General features: G+C 61.3%; 1 protein-coding gene across 1 annotated transcript in view; it reads right to left on the bottom strand.

Moving 5' to 3' along the window:
* The window catches only part of LOC118632989 (contactin-3-like), a 108,109-nt gene that overhangs the window by 9,764 nt on the left and 74,112 nt on the right, over window positions 1-24,233 (bottom strand). The window contains exons 11-19 of the mRNA XM_036266330.1: window positions 21,702-21,829; window positions 18,788-18,963; window positions 14,522-14,639; window positions 13,437-13,595; window positions 13,194-13,343; window positions 11,608-11,678; window positions 10,512-10,746; window positions 8,046-8,161; window positions 1,931-2,114 (exon numbers count right to left, since the gene is read on the bottom strand). Of these exons, the coding sequence (XP_036122223.1) occupies window positions 1,931-2,114; window positions 8,046-8,161; window positions 10,512-10,746; window positions 11,608-11,678; window positions 13,194-13,343; window positions 13,437-13,595; window positions 14,522-14,639; window positions 18,788-18,963; window positions 21,702-21,829 (1,337 nt within the window). The remainder of the gene's footprint in view (window positions 1-1,930; window positions 2,115-8,045; window positions 8,162-10,511; window positions 10,747-11,607; window positions 11,679-13,193; window positions 13,344-13,436; window positions 13,596-14,521; window positions 14,640-18,787; window positions 18,964-21,701; window positions 21,830-24,233) is intronic.

The following is a 24,233-nucleotide window of genomic DNA, read 5'->3' as shown; positions in this document are numbered from 1 at the left end:
GAGGTCTGCAGTCCACTCGGGGACAGGCAGGAGGTCACCACAGCTGTGATGTCAGTTCTTGACGCCTGAGTCATGACCATAATTCTCTTCCCCGCGACAGTCACCGCACGGCCGGAGGAGCACGAGGTGCTGCCGTCTCTGATCACCCCTCCCAGTCCTGAGCACGGAGCAAAGAGCCAGTCCACACAGCGTTAGAGGAGCCAGGGATGTTCCGCGCCGAAGGAAGGGACGCAGAGGTCACGGCTGGGCGGGGCGGCTGGCCTGCTCCCCCTGCGGTCTCCGGACAGTCCGGCAGCAGGCTCCCTGCCCCTCGCTCTGACGTGAGAATCAGGAAATGCGATACCGGAAGTGTTGTCAGAACAGTGGCCGGGAGATGCCCAGTGACGCCCGCCACGAAATGCACAGTCGTCCTCTTTCCTGTCACCGGCAACGTCCTCTGCAGACGGGGTTCGCGTCGCGCCGCTCGGGTGTGAAGGGTTTTCCTTCCTGTTAGAACTTCACTTCGCCCCTTGCGCGTGGCCCCGATATTCCTGTTGACTTACAATCAGCCTCCTCCTCCTGCCTTGCAGCTCCCCAAGTCCTCCCTGGGTTCGGAGGGGTCACTGTGTTTTACAACCGGAATTACAAGGTTAAAGAAAGAGCCACAGACACGTGTCTGCATTTAGCATCGTGGTCCGAACTGCTGACCGGCGCTGTGCTCTGAACGCGTAATGATGTGTATTTAAATCTTCCAGCTCAGAGCTGACATTGGGAGCCCCAAACCTATGCAGCAAGGATATTCCGGTTCACCTGCAAACCCACAGGCTCCCCGGTCTAACCCCACCCTGTGCTGGGAGGCAGAGCGGGGGTCACGCCTCCCCTGGTGATCGTGAAGGATAAAGTTTAGTCACCGCGGCAGCTGGTGGCCAAACCCTCTTCTACGGAAAATGCAGAGACAGGTGCTGAACATCCCTGGTCAAGTCCCTGAAACTGATTGAAATCCAAAGTGGTAGAATTGTGCTTTGAATACCTGTTTTAAATTATCCGCAACACTAGCCAATGACACTCGACTTCATATTATTAGCGTCCTTGGAAAGTTTAGCCAACAAACACGTGTTCTCAGGTTTGGGGATTGCAGATGCAAACACACACCCTCATGGAATCGGTGACCAGGCGAGACCACGGTCTCTCCCACGGGAGCCGGTGAAGCCAACACTGAGTCCACACCTTCTGAAACCACGTGTGAGCAGAGCAGTCCCCCACGCCCTTCCCACCCGTGGACAGATGATAGTGGCCCACCTCACGTGGGACCGTGGGGCCAGCCCGTGGGACGCTCTCTGTGGCTAACAGCTGTGACGAGCCATGTCAGCGCCATCCGAGCGGCCGTGTGCTGAGAGAGGGACCAAGCCACACTACACGCGTGTGCGCTCAGTCCAGTCGAGACACGGGTGGACCCACCCGCCGGCACATCACCGCTTCCTGCAGCTTCATCCTGACAAGTGGGCGCTCAGGATGTGTCCTTGGGAGGTTCCTGTGACCACGGCCAGCAGGACTCGGCTCACGGCCACGCTGACGCCTGGCCAGGTCCACAGCATCAGTGTGATCACCTGGACCACGTCTGAAGGTAACCGTGTGCCCTACGTTGCCATCTTTCAGATGATGTAGGAGAGAGAGGAAGAAACCTCTTTCCTTTGACGTGAACCAGAAATCCCCGAGCCACGTACGTGGGTCACATTGTAAGAGATGAGTGGACAGACTTCACTGAACACCTCCCACTGAGCTTTGCGAACGGCTCCTGTTCACGTTCCCCGGTGCCCCCCGAGGATCTGGGAGGTCAGGAAACCTCGCCTGGCTCTGTGCGCGCAGGGGTGAAGGGGGGCCGCCTGGCGTGGCCCGTCCACTCACATGCACAGACGCAAGCTCCTGCCCCCCCAACAGAGGAGGTACGTACGCATCTTCTTGGTGGTGGCATTCACGGTGGCACTGAAGGGCCCTGCACCTGCGCTGTTGTAGGCCCGCACGGCCGCGTGGTACACCAGCTGGCTCCCCAGGCCACGGAGCCGCACCGACGTCTCTCCTGCCGCCACCGTCACCCTGCGTGGCGAGCTCTCCTCCCCACTGCTCCAGAACCGCACCTGTGGGCAGAAACATGACACCTGCCGCCCGCACGCCAGAGCGTCCCCCCTGCAGCGGGCACATTTCATCGCTGAGCCAACAAGCATTATGGAGCGTCTGCCGGGCGCCCTGAGCTGGGTTCTGGGCCGTGGGGGCTGCAGGGGAGCCAGGCAGTGAGCGCTCCCAGAGAAGCCAGGTAAACTCAGAGGAGGGTGCTGAGTGCCACCCGAGTCCAGGCTTAACACTGGGGGCCTGGGGGAGGGACCCGCATGTTCAGGGAAGTGAGTGGCCCCGCCCCTGAATGACCAGCCAAGACCTGCTGCAGACGCTGGGCGCTGGGTTCCAATCCCCGGGGACAGTCCTGCCGGGAACAGAGTAAACAATGTTCCTTATTCCTCAGGCAAGTCCAGTGGACACCCTTGATCTGACCTCCACTGAGGCCTGAGGCCACAGACAGAGGCCCCTGTGTACCCCGGTTCTTCCTCCAAATACACACCTGTGACACATTGAATCTGTAGGTTTGGCTCAGTGAGAGATGAACAACTATGACCACACACTGTGATAACATTTACTGACGCGCACAGCTCCGTGACCCCCGATGGACGGTCGGGTCAGGGAGGCCGAGGCACAGGAGCCTACAGTGTGGGTGCAGGACAGAAACATGATGTACGTCCTGGGGGTGGAGAGGTGGGGAGAAAGTCCATCACCCTATTCAGACGGCTCTCAATGACACACCTATGGATTGCTTATTTCAGGACTTTTCCATTTAATATTTTCGGAGCACCGCTGACCGAGGGTACCTGGGATCATGGGAAGGGAAACCATGGATGGGGGGGCTGGTGGACCCAAACCTAACAGTCGGTGCATCTAGAGCACAGTGGAGCCCCAGCTTCTTGGTGAGATAACGCAATTGTTTCTTCAGAACAGAAGCCGATGTACTTGTGTGTGGATGAGTGAACAGAAACCAACGCGAGGGTGTCGGATTTAAAACGCGATCTCTATTCCCGCAAGCAATTCAGTTGTTCCCGGAACTAATGGCCCCGCTGTGAGGGATATGACTGCATCTGATTTTGCACTTCACTTAAACTCGAAATAAAATGTAGTTTATAGAAATAATCTATGGGAAAATGGCACCTTTTTTGGCCATTAAAGTCCAGGTATTAAGTCAGCAATGCTATTTTAATAAACTAAAATAATTCTGTTTACACTTACAGATTTTCAGAGACAAATTTCAACTTAGCTGCTAGACCAACCACATTTAAATAAATGCCAGGCAGGCAAAATGCCTTCGGCGATGTTTTGGAAGAGAAACCGGATCTATGTTCTCTCCTTCTTTACTCGGGCCTCAGTTCTGGGAGGGCCACCCCCTGAGCTAGGGGCCTGGTTCCCTGGTCCTCCAACCTCAGACCTCCCTCTGGTTGGGCCACTGGAAGCAGGGGCTGGGGGAGGGGCTGGGGGAGGGGCTGGGGTGGGTCCCGGGTCCCTCCAGCCTGAGCCAGTTGGCAGGAGCATCTCTGCCTGGCAAAGACCACAGCCCTGCGGGCAAGCCCAGCTCACACGCACCCTCACTGTCCCGCAGAACAAACCTTCCACCAGACCTGAGCACCGCGTCCGGAGCATTTCCGCCTGCTCTGCATCTATGTCCAGGGCTCGGGCTGGTCTGCCCCATTCTGACAACTCGGTCCAGAGAGGAGCTGTTGTTTGCCTGATAGTGGTGACTTAGACTCAACGCATGTGTCTTTGTTCCCAGCAGAATTTTCATCTTCTCAAAAAACTCCTCCAGTATTTGACCCATTCTGCCTCTCGAATTCAAATGTGAGGGACTAGCCACACCCCGCAGGGCCTTTGAGAGGAGCTGGATGGGGACACCGCGACACTGTCACCTTCCCTGCCAAACACTCAGCTCTGCCAGGTCCCCAGAAACAGTCTAATCCGACGACTGACGTGAGAAGCACAGACTTTCGTTTCAATCACGAATCAAGGTCGTTCCCCCGTGTTTTGTTCTCCGGAGACACAGAATGACTTTAAAGTCAGACTGCGGACGCCCTGTGGGGGCCCCGGTGCTCCGGCCGGGCACCCCTGTGAGCTCACAGCTCTGCCTTCTCTCTCCCTGGGCAGCTCCTCTGATCACAGGGCACAAGCGAGACCTGAACCCCGTGTCCCGGCTCGACACAGATCCCAGGGCCCAGGGAAGTGAGCCCTCGCGGAGACGCTTGAACAAAGTCAGGACCACGTCGGAGAAACCACGCCCAGAAAGAGCCTCGTGACTGGTAATTAGTATTTAAATCACTACTGGAACTATGGAAATACTGATTTTGTTTGGGTGCAACTGCACAGGTCCATTCCGGAGACTTCCCCGATCCGCACGTCTTGGTCCCGGCTTCTCTTCTTTCTCTTCCTGCTGCTCAGAGCGGCAGGGTCAGAAGCTGCCACCCTCTGTCCCTCTCAGGGCTGCGACCACGCCCCTGTGGGGGGGGGGCAGGGGGCTGCTCCTCCTTGGGCTGCAGACGGCGGGCGCTGCACCCACAGCTCCGACTGCCTCCCACGCTGACATCTACGCCGGCCGCGCGAGGGACGCGGAGAAACGCAGCCGCCGGGTCGCATGCTGGCTCAGGCTGCTTTCAGGCTATGTCACTGGGTCACTGGTTCCCTTCCAGTGAAATCCACCTGATGCCCAACATTCAAACAGAAATGGGGTGACCCCCGAGTCTCTTTGGGACATTTGACAATGGCTGCTTTATCTCATTTAATTCTCCAAAAAAGCAATGAGTTAAGTTATTTACTATTATCATCTATATTTTAACTGGCTTTGGAGAGAGAGCCCGGCCACGTGCTCAAGGCCACACAGCCGCAGGCACCAGCTGGGGCTGCACTCCCGTCCGCGTGGGCTCTGCAGGCTCCGGGCGCGAGGCCCACAGCGGCAGGCAGATGGGCAGAGCCACACCCCCCGAGGGGCTGGCCTCGTCCCAGTGGACCTGAGTGCGGGCTTCTGGCCCCAAACAGTGTGGACGTGTGCAGACACTTGGCCGCCTCTGTTTGCATCTGTTGGTTTTCTCTCTCGTTCCACAGACTCCTTTCCTGAAGCAACTGACTGGTGAAGGGAGAACAGCCTTATCCGCTTACATTCATTTATTCTAGAATTGACCTGGTCCTCCCTCATGCTGTCACGCTGTCCCCAGGGGCTGCTGTCACCCCGAGGTGGTTGGCCGCCCACAAAGCCCATTTCTCTGCGTTGCCCTGTTATTTCTCTGAACTGTTTCACAAGCTACAACCAGGTCAGGAATGACCATCCTGCCACGTGGTTTGTAAAAGGCAAAAAGTTGCGGGGGGGGGGGGGGGCGCATGCATCTCAGTACTGTCAGAAGGGTACAGAATGTGTCCATTTACTTTCTTCACATAAATCTGCCTTAACTCTCAATTCCTGTCCTGCTCAGCTCTTGGGAAATCCCACCACAGTAACTCAGACAACCCACAGTGACAGCAATCGGACCCTTCGGACCTGGAGAGTGGGTCATGCCCAGTGTGGGAAGCTCAGGTGTCACCACCTGAGGTCTTCCACCAGCCCTGGCTCGGCAGAAGCTGTGGCCCGGGAGACTCTGTAATCCTCAGCCCTGCGTCCCCTCCAAGGCCACCGCAATTTCTGCTGGTTTTTCCCCACTGGCCCTTCATGGCCTCGCCCTCCAGAACGCACTTCGTGGCTTGAGCTCTGGACACCGCGCTGGGAGGGATCCGGGAAGAACCCCCATGACAGGTCCCCACAAGCTCTCCTGAGACCAGGAGCTGGGCACTGAATCGTTGCTCAAGAACATTCGCTGGGGAGAAATCTAAAATTCGGTGTCTCAGAGATTCCTCTAGACGGGGCTCCCGCTCCCTGATTTCTTATTATCCAGACCAGAAAGTGGGCGCACGTGTCACTCCACCCCCCACGGGCCCAGGGGGCTCGGCCTCGTGCCCACCGCGGGTGAAGGCGAGGAGGCTCACAGTGGCCCTGACGTTGCAGCACAGATGAGGGCAGAGTCGGATGCGGCACAGGTGTGCCCCCAGGTCCACGCTCCCTCACAGGTGAGCTCCTTCCTTCCCATGCCCTGTCCAGGCAGCGCTGTTTCTTGTCCTGGGGAGACCCCCTGGCTGCCAGCGTCTTCAGCGCGGACGTCGGCGGCGCAGAACTGGGGTCCGGCATTGTGCCCGTCGAGTTGCTCTGCTGTGTGTTAGTGTTTTCCTCCCTCGGCCCCACTCCCCGAAGTCCGGCAGCTCCGTCCCCGGTCCAGTCCTCTGTTCAAGGCCAGGACTCCTGTTATCAATAAGCGGAGCGATGTCCCCGACAGACATGCACCGCAGACGTCCGTGAACAAGACTCTTTCTGGGTCAGGCTCCAGGACCGTTCTGGGAGCTCGTCGTTAGCAGAAACTGCAGGTAAACCTGGTGACCGTGGTCCCCGGCACCCACCTGGAGCGTCATTTCACTGGCCCGTCCTTTCTCCACGTCATCATTCGTGTTTGTTCAAGTCAGGGCCCGTGTGGTACAGGGACAGGGCTCGTCTCCAGTTAGGTGGGAAGGCAGTTTTCCGCAAGGGGAGGGATCCTGGAGGAAGCAGCCCGGCTCCGGAGGCCCGGACGCCCGCCAAGGGGCTGCTCCATTCTGCTCTCCTGAGGGCTCCTCCACCTCCAGGGGGGCTGGGAGTCTGTCTCTCGTCTCATCCTGCTTGCCCGTGGCCTGAGCTCGAGGAGCGTTGACTTGACACGTCGCTGCACTGGACCCACAATGACAGAGTCCATGCTGCTTACTCTGACGCAGAATCCAGCCGGCTCAACCTCACTGGCCGCGGGTCAGCGGCCGCCGGTCCAGCGGCCACCTGGGTGCGTCATCTGAGGCTGTGCTGACAGCGGAGGGTGCGTGGCCCGGGCTGCAGACACGCCGTGTGACCTGCCGCTGAATCAGGACTTGGAAGCACGAGGGCAGAGGCGGAGCGTGGGGACAAACCACAGCTGTGAGCGACACTGTCCTTGTCGAGAACAGTCTTCCTGAGTCTACTCCTCCTGTTAGTCCTCGGTTCCCAGCTCCCACTGGACATGGGCCCGGTCAGGATGGTCCTCTGGGCCTGGGCTCCCGGCTGTCACCCTGTACGAGGACCTTCTCCTGCGGGGCCCCCCTGCCTGGCGCCCGGCTCCATGGAGACGGGTCTGCTCTCTCCCCACTGCCCCCCTTCCTCTGAAACCCGTGCCAACCTCTGCAGACCACGCGCTCCTCAGCCAACGCCTGCCGCACGCACCCCCTCCCTCACACCTGCCCCGTTTCCCTTTCATCTTGTTTCACACGGAGCGTCCCTGGGGGCAGCAGGGCCTGCATTCAGCCGGCTTCCCCGAGCCCCGGACAGTCTCGTGTGGCGGCCACCACCAGGTCAGACAGAGCCGGGGGAGGGGTCCTGCTGGCGGAGCATCTGTGATGTGAACTCACACACGGCAGGTCAACCTCACGCTTACGATTCCATGACCCTAAGAAAGTCGGCCCACCCGGCAGGTGTGGCTCAGGGGCTGAGCGTCGACCCTGTACCAGGAGGTCGCCGGTTCGATTCCCGGTCAGGACACAGGCCCAGGCTGTGGGCCCGTCCCCAGTGGGGGGCGAGCAGGAGGCAGCCAGTCGATGTTCTTGCTCATCAATGTTTCCATCTCTCTCTCTCCCTCCCTTCCTCTCTCTAAAATCAATAAAGAAAACAAATTAAAAAAAAAAAGTGGGCCCATTGATCCTTTTCTACGGCTATTTAATTTTCTACCCCAACCAGAGGTATTTACGTTCCACTTGCTGAGTGAAATTCCATACCCACTGATTCTCCCAGGGACCAGATGCTGGTGACTTCCACCGGGTCAGACCTCAGCGAGGGTGTCGTTTAACAGACCGACCGGACGGAGGAAGGGCCCGGCCACCCCCGGCCGCAGCTGCTGTCAGGGGATTACCTCGTAGCCCAGCAGATGTCCGTCACTCAGCCTCCAGGGGACAGCGCCCCAGGAGACTTCGATTTCCGAGGACGACAGGCTTTCGGCAGAGACGTGAGCCGGGGCTCCCGCAGGCTCTGTGTGGGGACATGAGGGACAAGCAGGTGTGATTCTGGCAGCAAATTAGAGCACCTACCGGAGGCCTTGTTTTCAGTGTTGTCACGTGTCTGAAAATGTGTGGAACCCTCAGGGAACACGCTCGAAGCGGGAGCCACGTCATGACACAGGGACACCAGCTAGGCCACCCCTCAGGAATAGATCCCAGTGGCCTGGAGGCCACAGAGCCCCGGCCTCACCTCCCTTCAGCACCCCCCTTCTCGCCACGACCGTGACCCCCACCCCCGTGGTCCGCCGCTGGGAATGTCTACGCCCACGGATGCCACTGGTGGTTACTTTCCACTTGCCAGAGGTCAAGGACGACAGGGCTCATCCATCCAATGGCATTTGGTGAGGACCTTCCCTGCCAGGCCCCGGTGCTGACACGGGAGGGCCCCCGTAACCCCGGCTCCGGGGCTCTGCCGCTCACAGCGCCCCCCTCCGGCATGGCTCTCCCTCAGAACCTCCTGGTTAGCTGCCCTGGCTGATGACCCGAGACACAGTCCTGGTCCAAACACAGCTCAGACTATTCTCCTGGGAGTGCGAACTGGGTGTGGAAAGACGGGGCGCACTCAGTCCCCGGTCAGTCCTGGCTCTCTAGGGGGAGGCCCCTCTTGGCCCGGGCTCCTCTCACAAGGGTTCTTCACGAGGCTTCCTGTGGGCTCCCCTGTGTCTCGGGGAGCGACCCCCGCCGTCCCCACCCCCGCACCCTTCTCGTAGCCACGGACCCTGGCCTCCGACTCCCAGCAGAAAGGCCCAGGTCACCGGCGCAGCCAGGACGGTGCCAGGGCGCAGCGTGGAGGCGGGTGACTGGCACCCTCCCCAGACCCCTGCCCTGCCCGCGGGTGACCACCCAGCCCCCTTGGAGAGGTTGTAATACAACAGAGAGGAGGGTGGCGTGTGACACCCCAGGGACTTGTTTTGGGGACGGCAGCTGGGGCCCCCCGGTGCGTGACCGCAGGGCCACAGGCGACCTGCTCCCTGACTCAGGGCGGCCCCGAGCGCGGGCCCCGGTCAGACCAGCTCGCGGTCCGCAGGCTTTGGGCCGGTCAGCTAATCTCGTCCACGAAGCGCCCGTTGTCTCGCGTGTGGATGGGAAATAGCAGCAGCACCCCACGTCCTTGCTCCTCGGAAAACTGCCAGGAGGCAGAGTCTGGCCCACGGTAACGTGGCACCTGCCCTCCGCGGCTCCCAGGGGGACTCAGGGCAGCTCCCAGCTGCTCTGACCACGGACCGGACCGGACCGGAGGTGACGACCCCAGCGCTATTGTCTGAAGATGCAGTGTCCCCGCCACGCCCCCGTAGCCACGCCCCCGTAGCCACGCCCCCGTAGCCACGCCCCCGTAGCCACGCCCCCGTAGCCACGCCCCCGGAGCCACGCCCCCGTAGCCACGCCCCCGTAGCCACGCCCCCGTAGCCACGCCCCCGTAGCCACGCCCCCGTAGCCACGCCCCCGTAGCCACGCCCCCGTAGCCACGCCCCCGCCGCCACGCCCCCGCCGCCACGCCCCCGCCGCCACGCCCCCGCCGCCACGCCCCCATCACCCCCGTAGCCACGCCCCGCCGCCACGCCCTCCGCCGTCAGGCCCCCGTAGCCACGCCCCCGCCGTCACCCCGTAGCCACGCCCCCGCCGTCTGGCCCCCCCCCGTCGCCACGCCCCCCCCAGTCTCGCCTGGGCCTCCCCTCCTGCTGACCCCCCTTCTCCGTCAGGAGACCAGCGCACTTCAAAGGGAAACCTTGAATTATTACGTTTGAATCCTCGCCAAGGACATGGATGCTGATTTCGGAGAGAGGAAGGGGGAGAGCGAGAAGCACGGACTGCTGCCTCCGTACCCGCCCCAGCCAGGGACCGACCCTGCTACGTGGGTGCCCTGACCGGGAAGCGAACCCCCAACCTCTTGTTGTGGCTCCACCAACCGAGCCCCGGCCCGAGCACGAGGACCTTCCTCTCACCCCAGGAGAGAGGGCCGTGTGGGGTGTCTCCCGCTGCCCAGGATGCTCCCACACACCTGTGACCCACGGCTGTGCCCTGACCATCCCGTCTCCCCGTGGGCACCTCGACCTTGACCCCTGCACTGGGAGCCTCCCTGGGACCCCCACCTCCCAGGTGGAGGAATGTCTCTGACGTCAGAGAGCCCCAGGGAACACCTGGGGGTCAGGAGGGACACCTGGGGGTCAGGTGGTGACACCTGGGGGTCAGGGGGGACAGCTGGGGATCAGGGGGGACACCTGGGGGTCAAGTGGGGGCACCTGGGGGCCAGGGGGGACACCTGGGGGGCCAAGGGGGACACCTAGGGGTCAGGGGGGACTGCGGTGTCATCGGCCTCGTACCTTCTTCCGCGGAGAACACGGTCGTCACCGGGCTGAAGGGCCCCTCGCCCTGGTTATTGTAAACGCCCACTTTGACTTCGTAGGGCGAAAACGGCAGGATGCTCTCGCTCCTGAACACGTATCTCGGGGCGTCGGGGGACGTGACCACCGTCTGGATCCAGTTGGTGACTCCCAGGGGGCGGAAGGCGACGACGTACCCGAACCCTTCCCCGTTCTGCAGCTCCTCGGGCACCGGCTGTGGGCACAGACGCAGCCATCACCCGGCTGCAGCCAGAGCAGGGGCCGCCCGGCCCCCGAGGCACCACCCAGAGGACGCCAGCCGCTGGGAGCGGGGTAAAGGCAGAGACGGGCAGCCCACCCCGCCACCCCGAGACTTCCTAAAGCTGCCGCGATGTCCGGGCGCCTCGCAGCCCCGGCCCGAGATCAGTGATGACATACGGAGAACTCGAACCACCTGGTCTGTTATCCCAGGTAACACCCTCCCACCCCTAACGCCGACTGGATGGAAGGAAGTGACGCACTGATGTGATGGCTAAGTACACATGTAAAACGAGAAAGAAAAAGGGAAATAGAAACGACGCATTAGACTCAAAGGTGTGTTTGGATCACGTCAGAAATGCCGCCTGACGCGCCACCGTGATCTCGGCGGTCTGTTTCTTTACCATCTTCCGCCACACAGACAGTGACGGCGCCTCCTTGCTTGAAACGTGTTCATTGGAAGTGTCCCTGATTACGACATTAGGGACAGTGGGGAGCAGGGCCGGGAGCCGCCCCTGGTGCGTCGGCGGGGGTGTCGCCAGGGGCCGTCACCGTGAGCACAGGTCAGCGGACACACCCCCGCAGGGCTCAGTCACAGTGAGGCCCTGATTCTCACCGGGTTTGCCCACCACTCGGCCTCGGGCAGGTGGCTCCATCGCTCTCTGCCCAGTGTTCTCGCCCGTGAAATGTCACAAGGGTGAGATTTAAAAACATGGAAAATGCTCAGGATGGTGCTGAGCACAGCAGGAGGCGTGAGCTGCACACGCATCAGGTACTGGCAGGACCCCTGCACCAGCCCCCCAGGGCCCCACGGGGAGACCCTGCCCCAGATACTTACGTCCCAGGTTATCACCAGTTCGGAGTGGCTTCCGCCCCCTCCGCTGACCTCGGATGGAGGCACCTCTGGAGCTGGGGGGCGAGAGACAGGTGAGACGCTGTTTGCCTTGGGCGTCGTGTGTCTGAAGGAGCAATGCTGCTCATTTGCGATATTTGCAATAATTGGATCACGCACATTTTACACACACATGTGTACATGCAACATATATTTCTATGTACACAGTGACCCTCGAACAACACTTAGGCATGGACTTTTCTCCATAGACACCTGCCCCGGTTCAGATCTGTGGTCCGGAGTCCGCAGATGCAGGGGCCCAGCTGTACCCCCTGATCCACAGCACATTATACAGGGAACTTGAGCTCCTCGGGTTTGCTGCCCAGGGACCCCAGAACCACCCACTAGTGGAGACTGAGATACAGCCTGAGTCTCTGGGAAGCCAAACGTTGTATACGGATTGTCGCCAGGATGGGGCCGGTACCCTTGCCAGCCACGTTGTTCGAGGGCACACTGCATTTGTCTTTGGGGAAATCATTACATCATTTACAGTTGCATGAAATTGTTAAAGATTCGAACAGTAAGAGAAAAAGGGCTCAGTCTGATGGTCAGTAACAGAGGAAAGGGATTCACCAGGAATGATTAAGGATGACGTCACATCGGCTTTATATAAAACGCCCAGACTGGAGACCCGGCACCCGCGGTGAGGCAGGCTCCTACCGAGCCCGGCTCAGGCACCCACCTTCCCATGGACCTGAGAGTTGCTGCCGAGGGAGGCCCAGCACCTAGCTACGGGTGGGGTCCCTGCAGCCTGGCGGGGTGCACAGCGGCGCCCACCGTCCCTAGAACGTGCTCAACCTGCAGCAGGTCCTCCTTCGATGGGCCAGGCGAGGGAACAGACCGAGCGCCTCGGCAGACATGGCCCCACCCTCCCATCGGCATCGTCCCCAGGGACTCCGCTTCCGTCCGTCACCGAAACATGTGCCTGAGTCCTCGCTGGGCTTAGCACCTACATCGACGCACAAGCTCTGTGTAAAACATCCCCTTACTGACGGCCGCTAGTGCTACAGACGCCGAGAGAAAACCTTTCTCCGCTCAGACGCCCTGACACGGTGCCGACTCTCAGGCTCCGTGTGACGTCGGGCTGCGCTGGGGTGATGAACTGCGCCTGGTCAGCACCACGCGTTCACCCGTGTGGAACTTCCACAGCGAGTGGCTCCTCACGCAGCACTTAGGGGCCAACGCGTCTCCCCAGTCGTCTGAACTCATTCCCGAGGGGCAGCAGAAGGGGGCTTCCTGGCACCGACCCCCCAGCGTCCTCACCGCCAACCTGGTAGTGCTCCTCACACACGGGACAGCGATGTCGGAGCAATTTTCACCATAAGGGACAAAACCGTGTGACATGCAGGGATGACCGCCGAGGCACGGACCCTTGGGAATGTGTCCCCGCACCAGTCACGTCCCCGGCAGCGTCTCTGACAGATGCCCCGTGGCCGGTCCTGGCCACCGGTGGGGGCAGTGCCCTCGGCCCAGGGACACAGATCCACACCCAGGGAGACCTGTCGACGTTACTCAGGAAACAGAACACTAACCTGCCTCTCCAGTCCTTACTTTTTCTGAGGGCAAACTGGGTTCTCCACCTCCGATTCTGTTGCTGGCTACAACCCGAAATTCGTAATCCACCCATGGGTTTAACTCGACTACAGTGGCTGTGTGTGTTTTCCCGTCAATGACCTCAGGCACTACAAAGGAGCAAGTCAGAGAGGTCAGAGGCTGCGTGTCTCGGCACTGACCTGAAGCCCGTGATGGGCGCCACGGCGTCTGCCCGCCCCTACCTGTGGTGGCCGTCTGCCAGCCCACGGAGAAGGGTGTCCGGGCCTGGACGGAGTAGGATGTGACCGGGCTGTGGTTGTCTGCACCTTCCTTCCAGGACAGCTGGGCCGTTGTGTCTGTGATTTCATCCACCTGCACGTGCGTGGGGGGTCCAGGGGAGCCTGAGGAGGGAACGTCGCGGTGAGCGGCCACCTCACCCGGTGCCGTCTCCCACCGCAGGGAGACCACGCCGCACGGCCAGTGCCGCCGGCTGGTCCTGATCTCAAAAGCACTTGGGGAGAAGGCCGCTCGCCTGTAAGGAGACGACCCCTCCCTCCCCCACACGCATCCCTGTTGCTGGGTCTTAAACGTGAATGAGGGGCAGGGATTCCGCAGTCGGAACCCTCCACGACCCTCTGCTGTGGGAGCCTCTGTTCAGAAGGCTCCTGCACCCCTCCAAATCCAGTGTCCTGTCTCTGGGCGGGACGCCCAGCCCTGCAGTCCACTGGTGCCAGCTGTCCACCCAGCGGGCCGTCCGGCTGTTTCCCCCCGGGAAGCACTGGCCTCAATTCTCAGCCCAGCAGCAAATCAGCACCTGGGACAGCAGCTCAGGTGGCCTCCGGCTGTGGAGGACCATTCACACACGTCCACATACAGGTGTGCACACGCGTGCTCGCAAACACACCTGCACATGCACGTACTCACACATGCAAACAATGTACATGTGCCCACACGCCCACACATACGTACGTGCACGCACGGACATACATACGTACACGAATGGACATACACATGCACACACATACACGCACACATGCACACGCACACACACACAGTCACTAGTCCCTTCCACAGTGAGCACGGGTGCTGAGGTGACATCCCAGCGCAGCGGCCGAGGCTGTGGCGTGCTCAGTGCAGAGACGGCTGCAGGAGAGCAGAGCTGAGCTGTCTGTCTCTGAACGTGTGCCCACCCTCACCGCCGCATTCCTGGGGTGCGGGCAGTCAGTATCAACACCCATGCGCGTGCGCCGCCCCCGCTGGTGTTTCCTGCAGCCTCCGGAAAGGCCCGGAGAGGCGGACATCAGAACACGGGGGCGTGGCTGCTTACCTCTCACCACGAGGTCGGCGGCCGAGGAGACGCTGTCCACCCCGCTCTGCACCACACACACGTACCTCCCGCTGTGCTTCAGCTGGATGTTTCTGATCATCAGGTCGCCCGACGAGCTCTGTCGGAACGAACAGGTAGCGAGCTCACGTTCACTCTGCAAGCACGCACTCAGGAAGGAGGCCGTGTCCAGAGAGGACCCAGCGGTGGGGTCAAGGCCCCGCAGGACGCAGGGACCAGGACTGAGTGGGAGCCACGGGACTACAGGTCTCCGTGGGGACGGCCGGCTTCCCTCCCGTCGGTGAATAAACGGAGCAGGTGGAGATCCATCTCCGAGTCTATTCCCTCCCGCAAGGTGACACATCGTGTCCACGCTCAGCGCCGCTCACCCCATCTCGGGATCCCACGGAGACGAGCAGCGGGTCTCTGGGGGGAGACAGGCGGCGGGCGGGGCTCCCCGTGGCCCAGTCACCCTGGGGCGTGAACTCCCAGGGCCCCTGATTCCCACAGACATTCAAACCCTAACGATGGCAGCTGCCCATGAAGAGGTTCCGGGCACCCCCCCCCCCAGTGCCAACGGACGGAGCAAATGTCTCTCCGAAGCTCGACTTCACACGGTCCTCGCTTGACAGGGACACGGGACCACGTTCATAAAGCGACGGCTGAGGCCGTTTCACGGACGAGCACCTGACGGAGGGAAATAGAACGACCCACAGAGCAGGTCCCGTGGGAACGGCCCCTCGCGGGAAGGCCGCCAGGCTGGCCGCGGGTGGCCAGCGAGTCATCGCAGGTGTTTAAAGGGGAGCTTGACGCTTGGTTTTGCCCGTGTTTGTGGAAGGCGGGTTCTGCTCTCCTGCCTGCAGGTGCTGCCCGAGACCTCGGACGGGGCCGTTCCCTGACCCCTTCAAGCCCCGGGTCCTGAGGGGCTGCCGGTCCGTCCGTGTGGCTCAGCCCGGATTTGGTCCTGACAAGGCCGGGTGAGGTGCCGACCGCTGTAAGTAAATGACGATCCAGAAGCTGTTAGTTCTGCCCCTTTCGATTCCACTGAAGTGAACTTTGTTCGTCCCCTCTCCCTCTCCCTTCTCCTGGGGTCATTTAGAAATTTATTCCCAGGACAAAACCTTCCCCACTTGCCGACCTTTCGAAAGTCCCAGGTTTTATGGGCTCCACAGAGTCGCGGGGGGTGGTTATCATCTCTACGGAAATCTCTGATTTTCATGGAGGAGCCGTTTCCGCTAAATCCCGCCAGGCAGGGCCGGCAGGACTCACTGTTCGCCCTGGGTGTGTCCAGCTGCTCTGAACGCACGTGGGCGGGAGCGGAGCCGACGTCCGACGTCCCCAGACGCAGGCGGCGCCCCGCGGGGCTCCTCCTCCGGGTGTTGACGAGAGAAGTGGCCCGAGCGAGGCAGAGGGCTCCAGGTCAGGGAACAGACTTTAATTATCTTCGTACAGTGCAGAGGGGGAGGAAGAGAGGAACTCAGACGGGCAGACAGTAAAAACCACTCATTTTCTTCAAGCACCAACGTGAACTTGAATCGATGACACAAGGAGGAGGAACGCCGTCCTCCGTCTTCGCCCCCGGTGACATCTGTTTGTAGTGTTGTTTCCCGTGGGTCCTGTCTGTGTCCTGACACTGAGCCCGGCCACGTGCGATCCGCTCAGGAAGCTGCTAACACGTGGTCTGTTTCAGGACGCGAAGCCAACTCGGGAAGCCGATATACACGTGTGAACAAGTTATTTTTACAAACTGAGAGCGTTTATTGCATAAGGATTACATGAGGTCACACAGCACATACCGTGCAGGCAACTCCAGGATAAAAGGGCGTCAGTACCAGCCCCGTGGTGGGGGAGCAGGGGGCAGCCACTGTGGGAAACTGTTTAGTTACCGGAGAAGGCAGGACATGGGCCAGGTCCCACCCGCAAATCGCTGCCTGAGAGCACCCCCTACAGAGACGTGCCCACGTGTTCACCTGAGACAGACGTTTCGGACGGCGGTCTCGTTAGGGACGACTGTCAGGTCACGGAATGAACGAACTAGAAGGACGTGGACCAGCGTGGCTGAGTCTCAGCATAAAAGACGTAAATCAGGAGAAGAGAGAGAATGTGTCCTCTGAATCCCAAATCCCAAAGCGGCCCAGGGGACAGGGAGGCGGCACCCCACCTGCGTGCCAGCTGGCCACTCGGCAAAGCCCGCTCCCCCCGGGACAGGAGCCACAGTGCCCACGAGGGGCCGACGGGGTCTCGCCACTCAGTGGAAGCAGCAGGTGGTGACCAGCACCCACCCGACCCGACCGGCTGCAGCAAGGTCCCCTTGGTCCAGGTGTCCCTCCTCACCCAGGGACACATCTAATTCGCACCCACTGGAAAACGAAAGCAGTTTTAACCTTTCCGACCGACGGACCGTCTTATCCAGAAGGTGTCTGCCCGCTCGCCTGATGGGTGGTTCACGGCAGGTCACTTGTGTCCCACTCCGGGGCTGAGTCCAGCCTGCCCCCCAGAACCGCTTTGACCCTCCTGGAGGACCCTGCCTTCCAGCCCTGGCGCCCGGCTCTCCTGTCTGCCCATCTCCAGGTGGCCCAGTCCCGGGTCTGCGTTTCCACGGTCTCTGCTCCTCGTGTCTGTCTCCAAATCCCCTCCGCGTGAGGTCACGCGTCCTACTGGACCAGGCCCGTCCTGTCCAGGCCGCCTCAGTGTGGCTGAGCTCTGTCTGCAACGCACCTGCCTCCCCACATCCTGACCAGGCGTGTGAGAGAGAACCGTCCCCTCTCCTGTCAACTGCGCCACCAACCGGATGCGTGGGGTGCCCACACCCAGTGACCCCGACGGGGCGGGGGTGGGGGTCCTGGGACTCACGTCAGCCCCGACACTACAGGTGGGGTCCAGGCTCAGTCCCACACGATGGCCCCACGGACATGGATCCCAAGTCCCTGAGCTTCTGGTCCTGACGGAACGGCAGCAAGTCTGGGTTCCGTGTGTCCCCTCCTGGGTTCCCAGAACGGTCACAGGATCAGAGACCGCTCCTCACAGTCACCGTGTGTCATCAAGGACACAACCTGCCGGATGGGAGGCACACAGGCTGAGGTCGGGGACTCCCCAGGCAGGAGCCTCTATCCTGGGCTGGTGGGGTGCGTCGTCCTCCCAGGACCTGGGTGGTTCGTCCAATCCCCTGGCTTCGTCACGTAGGCCCCCCCCTTCCAGAGGCTGAGGTCCAGGCCTCCAACCAGGCTGTTCCCTGGAGACCCGCCTCACCCAGGGGCCGGGAGGAGCCCCCACAGACCAGCTCCCACCACGGGGGTGCTGAGGTCCCAGGCTCTCTGGGCAGACAGCAGCGCCGTCCATAACTTCACACGGAGCATCGGGACACAATTCAAGTCCAACTGTCCTCTTGAGCTGCACCCGACCCAGCGGTCAGTGCGCCTACGGACCCGTCGTAACATGTGATGAGGAGCTTGGTCCCAGAGGAGCAGAGACGCCGAGAGGCACGAGGCAGGTGCAGACGGGCCCGGGCGAGGCCCCTCTGGGCCGCCAGCCCCTTCGCTCCTCGCCCCGAATTCTCAGCCGTGCGGCCCCATCACAAGTGGGCAGACTGAGGACGGTCAGGGAGCATTTGTGTCTTGGCTGCACTCGGACGCCAGGGCTCACGGCGACCCTGCGCAGTCAGACAGTCCGGCCCTCGGTCTGCGCCCGCTGATGCCTGATGGTCCCGAGAGCTCACCCGCCGGTGCTGTGGCCTCGTTCCAGCCCCGTGAGCACGTCACCCTGACGACAGACACTTTCCTTCCACAGGCTACATGACAAAGTCTCCACGGACACGAACGTTTCATGGAGACAGAACAGGTGCCAGATTTAATTAAAATCGTGATGTTTAGGGTGAAGACAAAGCGCTCACTCTGGTAATTACAGGAATTCCATGAGCCCTGGCCGGTTTGGCTCGGTGGGTAAAGGGTCGGCTCGTGGACCAAGGAGTCGCGGGTTCGACTCCGCTCGGGGGCACGTCCCTCTGTGGTGGTCCCGGCCCTGGTCGGGGTCGTGCGGGAGGCAACTAGTCGATGTCTCTCTCACGTCGATATTTCTCTCTCTCTCCTACTCTGAAGATGAATGGAAAGATACCCTTGGGTGAGGATTTGGAAAAGAAAAGAAAACGGCACAGGATCCCGGCGCACGGAGAGCCAGGCACACTGAGCAGCAGGTGTTTCTGCGCGTCGCCCCTGCCTGCTTTCCGCCGGCGCCTGCTGTCTGCCCAGAGCGGGAGGAAAGAGCACAACTCACCCCGCCGACCTTCTCCAGGCCAGACCCGTCCCTCCTGAAGTCCGCGGGCGCCCCGTTGAAGTACCAGGTGAACGCCATGTCCAGCAGGGGGTCGTGCCGCACCTGGCAGGGCAGGAGGACGCTCTCGCCCACCGACACGTCCATGTTGGACGGCGCCACCGTCATCCTCGTGGGCTCTGGAGGGGGAACGAGACGGCGTTAGGCCAGAGGTCAGCGTTTCATGTGGGTGAGGGGGACCTTCCGGCAGATGGCTAAGCTCTTGCGGTGTCTGTGTCTGGACGTGGGCGCATCCCTACGTTGCTAAAGTTCCAACCGATCAGACGGACACTCGGGGGACAGCGAGAGCGCACGTCCTTGGATCCCCTAACTCTTTCCTTTTTATTTTTTTATCCTCAGCTGAGGACATTTTTTTTTCCATTTTTTTGTTCAGATAGAGCAGGAGGGAGAGAGAGGAAGAGAGAGAGAGAGAGAGAGAAACATTGACGAGAAAGGGACACATCGAGTGGCTGCCACCCGCACAACCAACCAGGGCCGGGGACAAACTGCAACCGTGGTACATGCCCTTAGTGGGATCCGAACCCGGGTCTCTCTGGACCACAGGCCGACGCTCTAACCGCTGAGCCAAACCGGCCAGGGCCTTTTTTATTGATTGATTGATTGATTGATTGATTGATTGATTGATTTTAGAGAGAGAGGAAGGGAGAGGGAGAGAGAGATAGAAACAGTGATGAGAGGGAACATCGACTGGCCGCCTCCTGCACGCCCCCCACTGGGGATCAGCCCACAACCTGGGCCTGTGCCCTGACCGGGAATCAAACCAGCGACCTCCTGGTGCAGGGTCGACGCTCAGCCACTGAGCCGCACCGCCCGGGCGGATCCACTGATTCTTGTTCAGAGAACTGTGCATCTGAATTCACGGGGTGCACACATTTGAGACCGGAAGCCACTTGTGAACAAGAGTTAAGACCCTCCTGCCTAACCCGTTTCCACGGGGATTTTCTGCTCCGTGAGGCAGAGGCAGATACAGAACCACTGTTTCCCGTACGTGCGAGTCCCTGGGACGGGGATTCCAGCAGGTTTTAAACAGACCGCACCCCGAGAGGCCCCGCGGGCGTGGAGAGCGAGCCCTCCAGGAGCAGAAGGGAGTCTGGTGGCCAGCGGGTTCTCTCCTCTCCGCAAAGGTCTCCTGTACTCCTGGCCCCGTCCCCCGCCCCCCACACCCCGCCTTCCATCGTCCGGGGTTAAACGTTCTGACCCCCTTCCCAGGTCGCTTTGCAGCGATGTCGAGCAGATCCTCCGCCTCCTGCAGCAGATCCCTCTTCAACCCCTGGGATCAGCCGCGTCTCCGCCACCTGCTTCCCAAGGTCCAGTCTCCCTGCGGGACCCCGGCACCTGCCCCTGGGGCTCAGCAGGATCCTTGTCTCCTCCTTGGTCTCCTGGCCCGGTTCCAAGGAGCCGGAGCCTCGGGTCCCGCACACCCTGCTGGTCTGGTCGCTGGTCCCTCTTCCCTTCGTCGAGGCCTCCGGGCCCCGCGGCTCCTCCCTCACCCTTAGGGTTCCGCCCGGTCTGGCCCCTTCGCCGCTGTCTGTGACCCCCCGCGCTCACCCCGCACCTGCGGTGTCACCGTCCACAGGCTGTTCGCGTCAGTCCCTTTGGGGGTCTCCTAGCTCTTCTGAGCCCAGGGGCAGCCGCGCACTGGCGGGCGGTGAAAGGGGACCTCGGGGTCCCTGTGTCTGCTGAGGCCTCTCGCGCCTCCGCGGTGCTGGGGCGTGTGGACGGGCCCAGGGGGACCCTCCGCTCCTGAGGGGTCAGCCCAGGACTCGCAGGACAGTGGGAACATTCCCCTCCCCCCCGCGGCCCTGGATGCGCTGGTAACGCTGTGTCTCTCCCCCCATGAGAACCAGGGGGGGTTTCAGGGCAACAGGCCCCAGGTGCCCCCTGACCCCGCCGCCCCGCCTAGGCCCCATCCTTTCCGGCTGCGTGGCCGACCCTGGGGGCGCCCACTTCCAATCTGCCAGACACTCCCGCCGACCCCCTCCGGTCCTCACCCCTCCTGCCTGGTGTCCTGGGACCTCTGCCTCCACCCCGTCTGTCCGTCCGTCCGTCCGTCCTCCGCCTCACGTCACCCTCTGCTGGGCGCCACCACCTCTTCACCCCAAGTCCGAGCTGCAGCCTGACCGAGGTCAGCAAAGCTGGTCCCCAGGAGCCCCAGCCCGTCTCCCCAGAACCTCCGTCTGGTCTGCTCCGTGGGGGCCGACTTGGGGTTTCTGCCCAGCTCCCCTTCTGCATCTCCCTGTGGTTCTGACTGTGCGCGGTTCCCCTTCCATGTTTCCCATTTTCCTGCCTCTGCGACCCCACGGGGAGGTCCCCTCACAGGGCAGCCCCCCCCCCCCCGTCTCGGCCACAAGACGACCTGAGCTCCGGCCCCCGTAGGGCTCGGTTGTCCTTGAATGAGCAGAGGAACAAGACACACCCACAGCTCATAGCAGGGGCCCCCCATGGACGGAACGTCTCCCGAAACCACCAAGGAGGAGAAAGAGCTCCCCGACGCCTGACGGAGCGACAGCGTCACCCGATGAGGGTCCGCAGCACGGTGGCTGACATGCTCCCAGTGCCCTGCGGCCCCAGGGACGCCGAGAGCCGCTCCCTCGGGGGGCACAGGCGCCCCCTCCATCCACCTGCTGCGGCCCCAGGGACGCCGAGAGCCGCTCCCTCGGGGGGCACAGGCGCCCCCTCCACCCGCTGTGGCCCCAGGGATGCTGAGAGCCGCTCCCTCGGGGGGCACAGGCGCCCTCCACCCGTTGGGGCCCCAGGGACGCCGAGAGCCGCTCCCTCGGGGGGCACAGGTGACCCCTCCACCCGCTGCGGGGAGCCCTCCCCCGACCGTGACGCCCAGCGCCCACCGCGGACGCACCTGTGACGACCAGGTGTGTGGAGTCGCTGGCACTCCCGAACTGGTTTTCCGCGAGGCAGGTGTACACGCCGGCGTCTGCTTTCGTCACGTTGGCTATGCTGAGCCCCCCGTCCTTCCGAAAGGAAATTCTGAGGGGAACAGAAGCCAGATGAACGTGTCGCCACCTTTTTCATCAAACGAGAAGCGGTTTTGGCAGAAGTGTGGGTTGCAGCTGGGACTCTGAAGGCCTCCTGGGGGGCACAGAAAAGGGGGAGCGCAGGCCCGGGACCCCTGGGCGGGACCCCACGCCCGACCTGGGAGGTTCCGGCATCACACAAGTGGATGTTTCCCAAGAGCACGCGGCTCAGCCTCCTCGCTCCGGAGGACATAGAAGCAGCCTGACGCCATCTCCCTTGCATGTGAAGCCGTATCTGAGCAACAAGGGGCTCGCTGGCCTCCTGTCCTGAATCGGGGCGAGGCCCATTCGCCCAGGAATGTGCAGATTCGACAGGAGACGTTCAACCGTCCCCGCGAGCGGCCGCTCCGACCCGAGCGGCACCGAGGCCAGGGTGTGCGCACAGACCCATGTTCGCAGGGCTCTGGGCTCCCGCGTGCGCGAGGCGGGACCCCCAGGGACAGGCTCTGGGTGGCACAGGTCAGGGGTTATGCTCGGGAATATGTACGTTCAGCCCCACCCCTCAGGTGCAGGTCTCGGTGGGGTGGGTCACACGGGACCCCCGAGACCCAGCGACAGTGAAGGAAGTAACACGGCCGTTTGGACACCACTTCCTGAGACCACCACCATCCCAGCTGCCTCCCCCGATGCCCCGAGGCCACCGACTCCCCGAGTGCAAGGAGGACCCCAGGCTCTTAGGAAACCGCACTGTTATGGGCTCTGGACTTATAAGTTCGACTGTGTCAGTGTGTGATTCACCGGACAGACGTCTCCAAGGACAAGAGGAGATTCGCAGGTAATGACCCCGTGGGGGTGAACACCGGCTCACAGGCAGGCTCTGAGGCTTGGTGGACACACGTCACGCGGAACCAGCAGCCGAGGTCCCGAGACACAGGCCCGGCGGCACCGAGAGCCAGGAGACGGCAGCGTTTCACACGATTCCCGAGAATCGGCAATGAAGGGTCATCGCTGTAAGTCTCATAGAACCTTTGCGAACGCATGTCTGTCCCGATAAACACACCTGGAGCTGAAGTTATTATAACAGAGACGACAGTTTTTCTTCCTCAAGTAGACTTAGATCTAAAAGGACGTTCAAAGGACATGGCTGGCGTCTGATTACGTCAATGATTCTAAGTAACTCGTGAGACCAAGGCCGTAACGCGTGTGAGTTTGCAGGGCGGGGGCCGGGCGGCAGGGAAACACAGTGTGACCGATGGACGGGTCTGGACAGACACACCCAGCGAAGGAAACTTTCCTGCTGAGCACGGATACAAAGTAACATAACATATCCAGTTTGCACAAGAAAGAGGTTTGAAGCAGATTCACGCACCAGCTTCCCCTACTGCAAAATCATAACGTTGCCAAAATATCTTACAAGTGGCCTTAATTTGTTTGCTCCCGAAAAGGCACGTTTGAAATACGGATTTAGCAGCCACATGGTGACCTGTGAAACTGAGCTGATACGATTTTAGAAACTGTTTGGAAACAGCGGTTTCTTTAATAATTGGGGAGAATTATTTATTTAAGGAGGTTCGGGGGACGCCGAGCTCCTCTGAGCACTGTGAGGGGTGAAGGTCTTCGCTCGTATCTCGTCCTCGGAGCCCGCTCTTGTCGCTTCGATGAGAACAGACGCCGGCAGCTGCAGGGCCACGTCGGGGACCCTGCGGGGAGCCCCAGAGCACGAACCTCACATCAGGATTTGGGTTTACCTTTGCCACTCGTCACCGGGTCAGACGGGGGCGTCAGGCTGGGAGAAATGGGGCGGAGCTGGAAGAAGTTTGTCCAAAGGGAGCCCCGTCCTTTGTCAGCCACGGAGACCGGACGGTCAGCCACCCTCCTGCAAGAAAATGCCCCCAAAGACAGCGACTAGCCCGGCCACGCAGGCCTTTCCGGCCCGTTTCACGAAGAAAGAAACCAAGACTCGGGCTCGCGACTGGTGTGACTTCGCACCTGGGCGGGAAGCGGCAGACCCACAATGTGACCTCGTCTTTCCAACTTGGATGCTCTGCTCTTTCCCTGGGCTAGAGGTGATCAAGAAGCACATAGAGCGCACAGCTGACGCCACCCCACACGGCACGGCGGGCACGGCGCACACTCAGGCAAGAATAACTCAGGGACACGATGGCACAGACGCTCACAGACGTGAGCAGCCTGTGTGAACAGGGCGGGCGGGGGCAGGGGTAGGGAGAGAGGAAGGGGTGAGGGTGCTTTCCCACGAGCCCACTCCAAACCCCAAGTCTTAGATGATACCGACTCCTCCCAGGACGATCTTCATTCCCTCAAATATGTGCTTTGTCTTCTCAAAGGGTGAGTCACGGGCCAGGACACTCCCTTCCTCTCCCAGCTGGGGGTGTCAGCGAAGTAGGGGTACAGTGAAA

Source organism: Molossus molossus, unplaced genomic scaffold, assembly GCF_014108415.1.
Source record: "Molossus molossus isolate mMolMol1 unplaced genomic scaffold, mMolMol1.p scaffold_m16_p_18, whole genome shotgun sequence".
Taxonomy (NCBI): Eukaryota; Metazoa; Chordata; class Mammalia; order Chiroptera; family Molossidae; genus Molossus; species Molossus molossus.
Note: the sequence above shows the minus strand (reverse complement) of the source record. Positions and strands in the feature narration are given on the sequence as shown.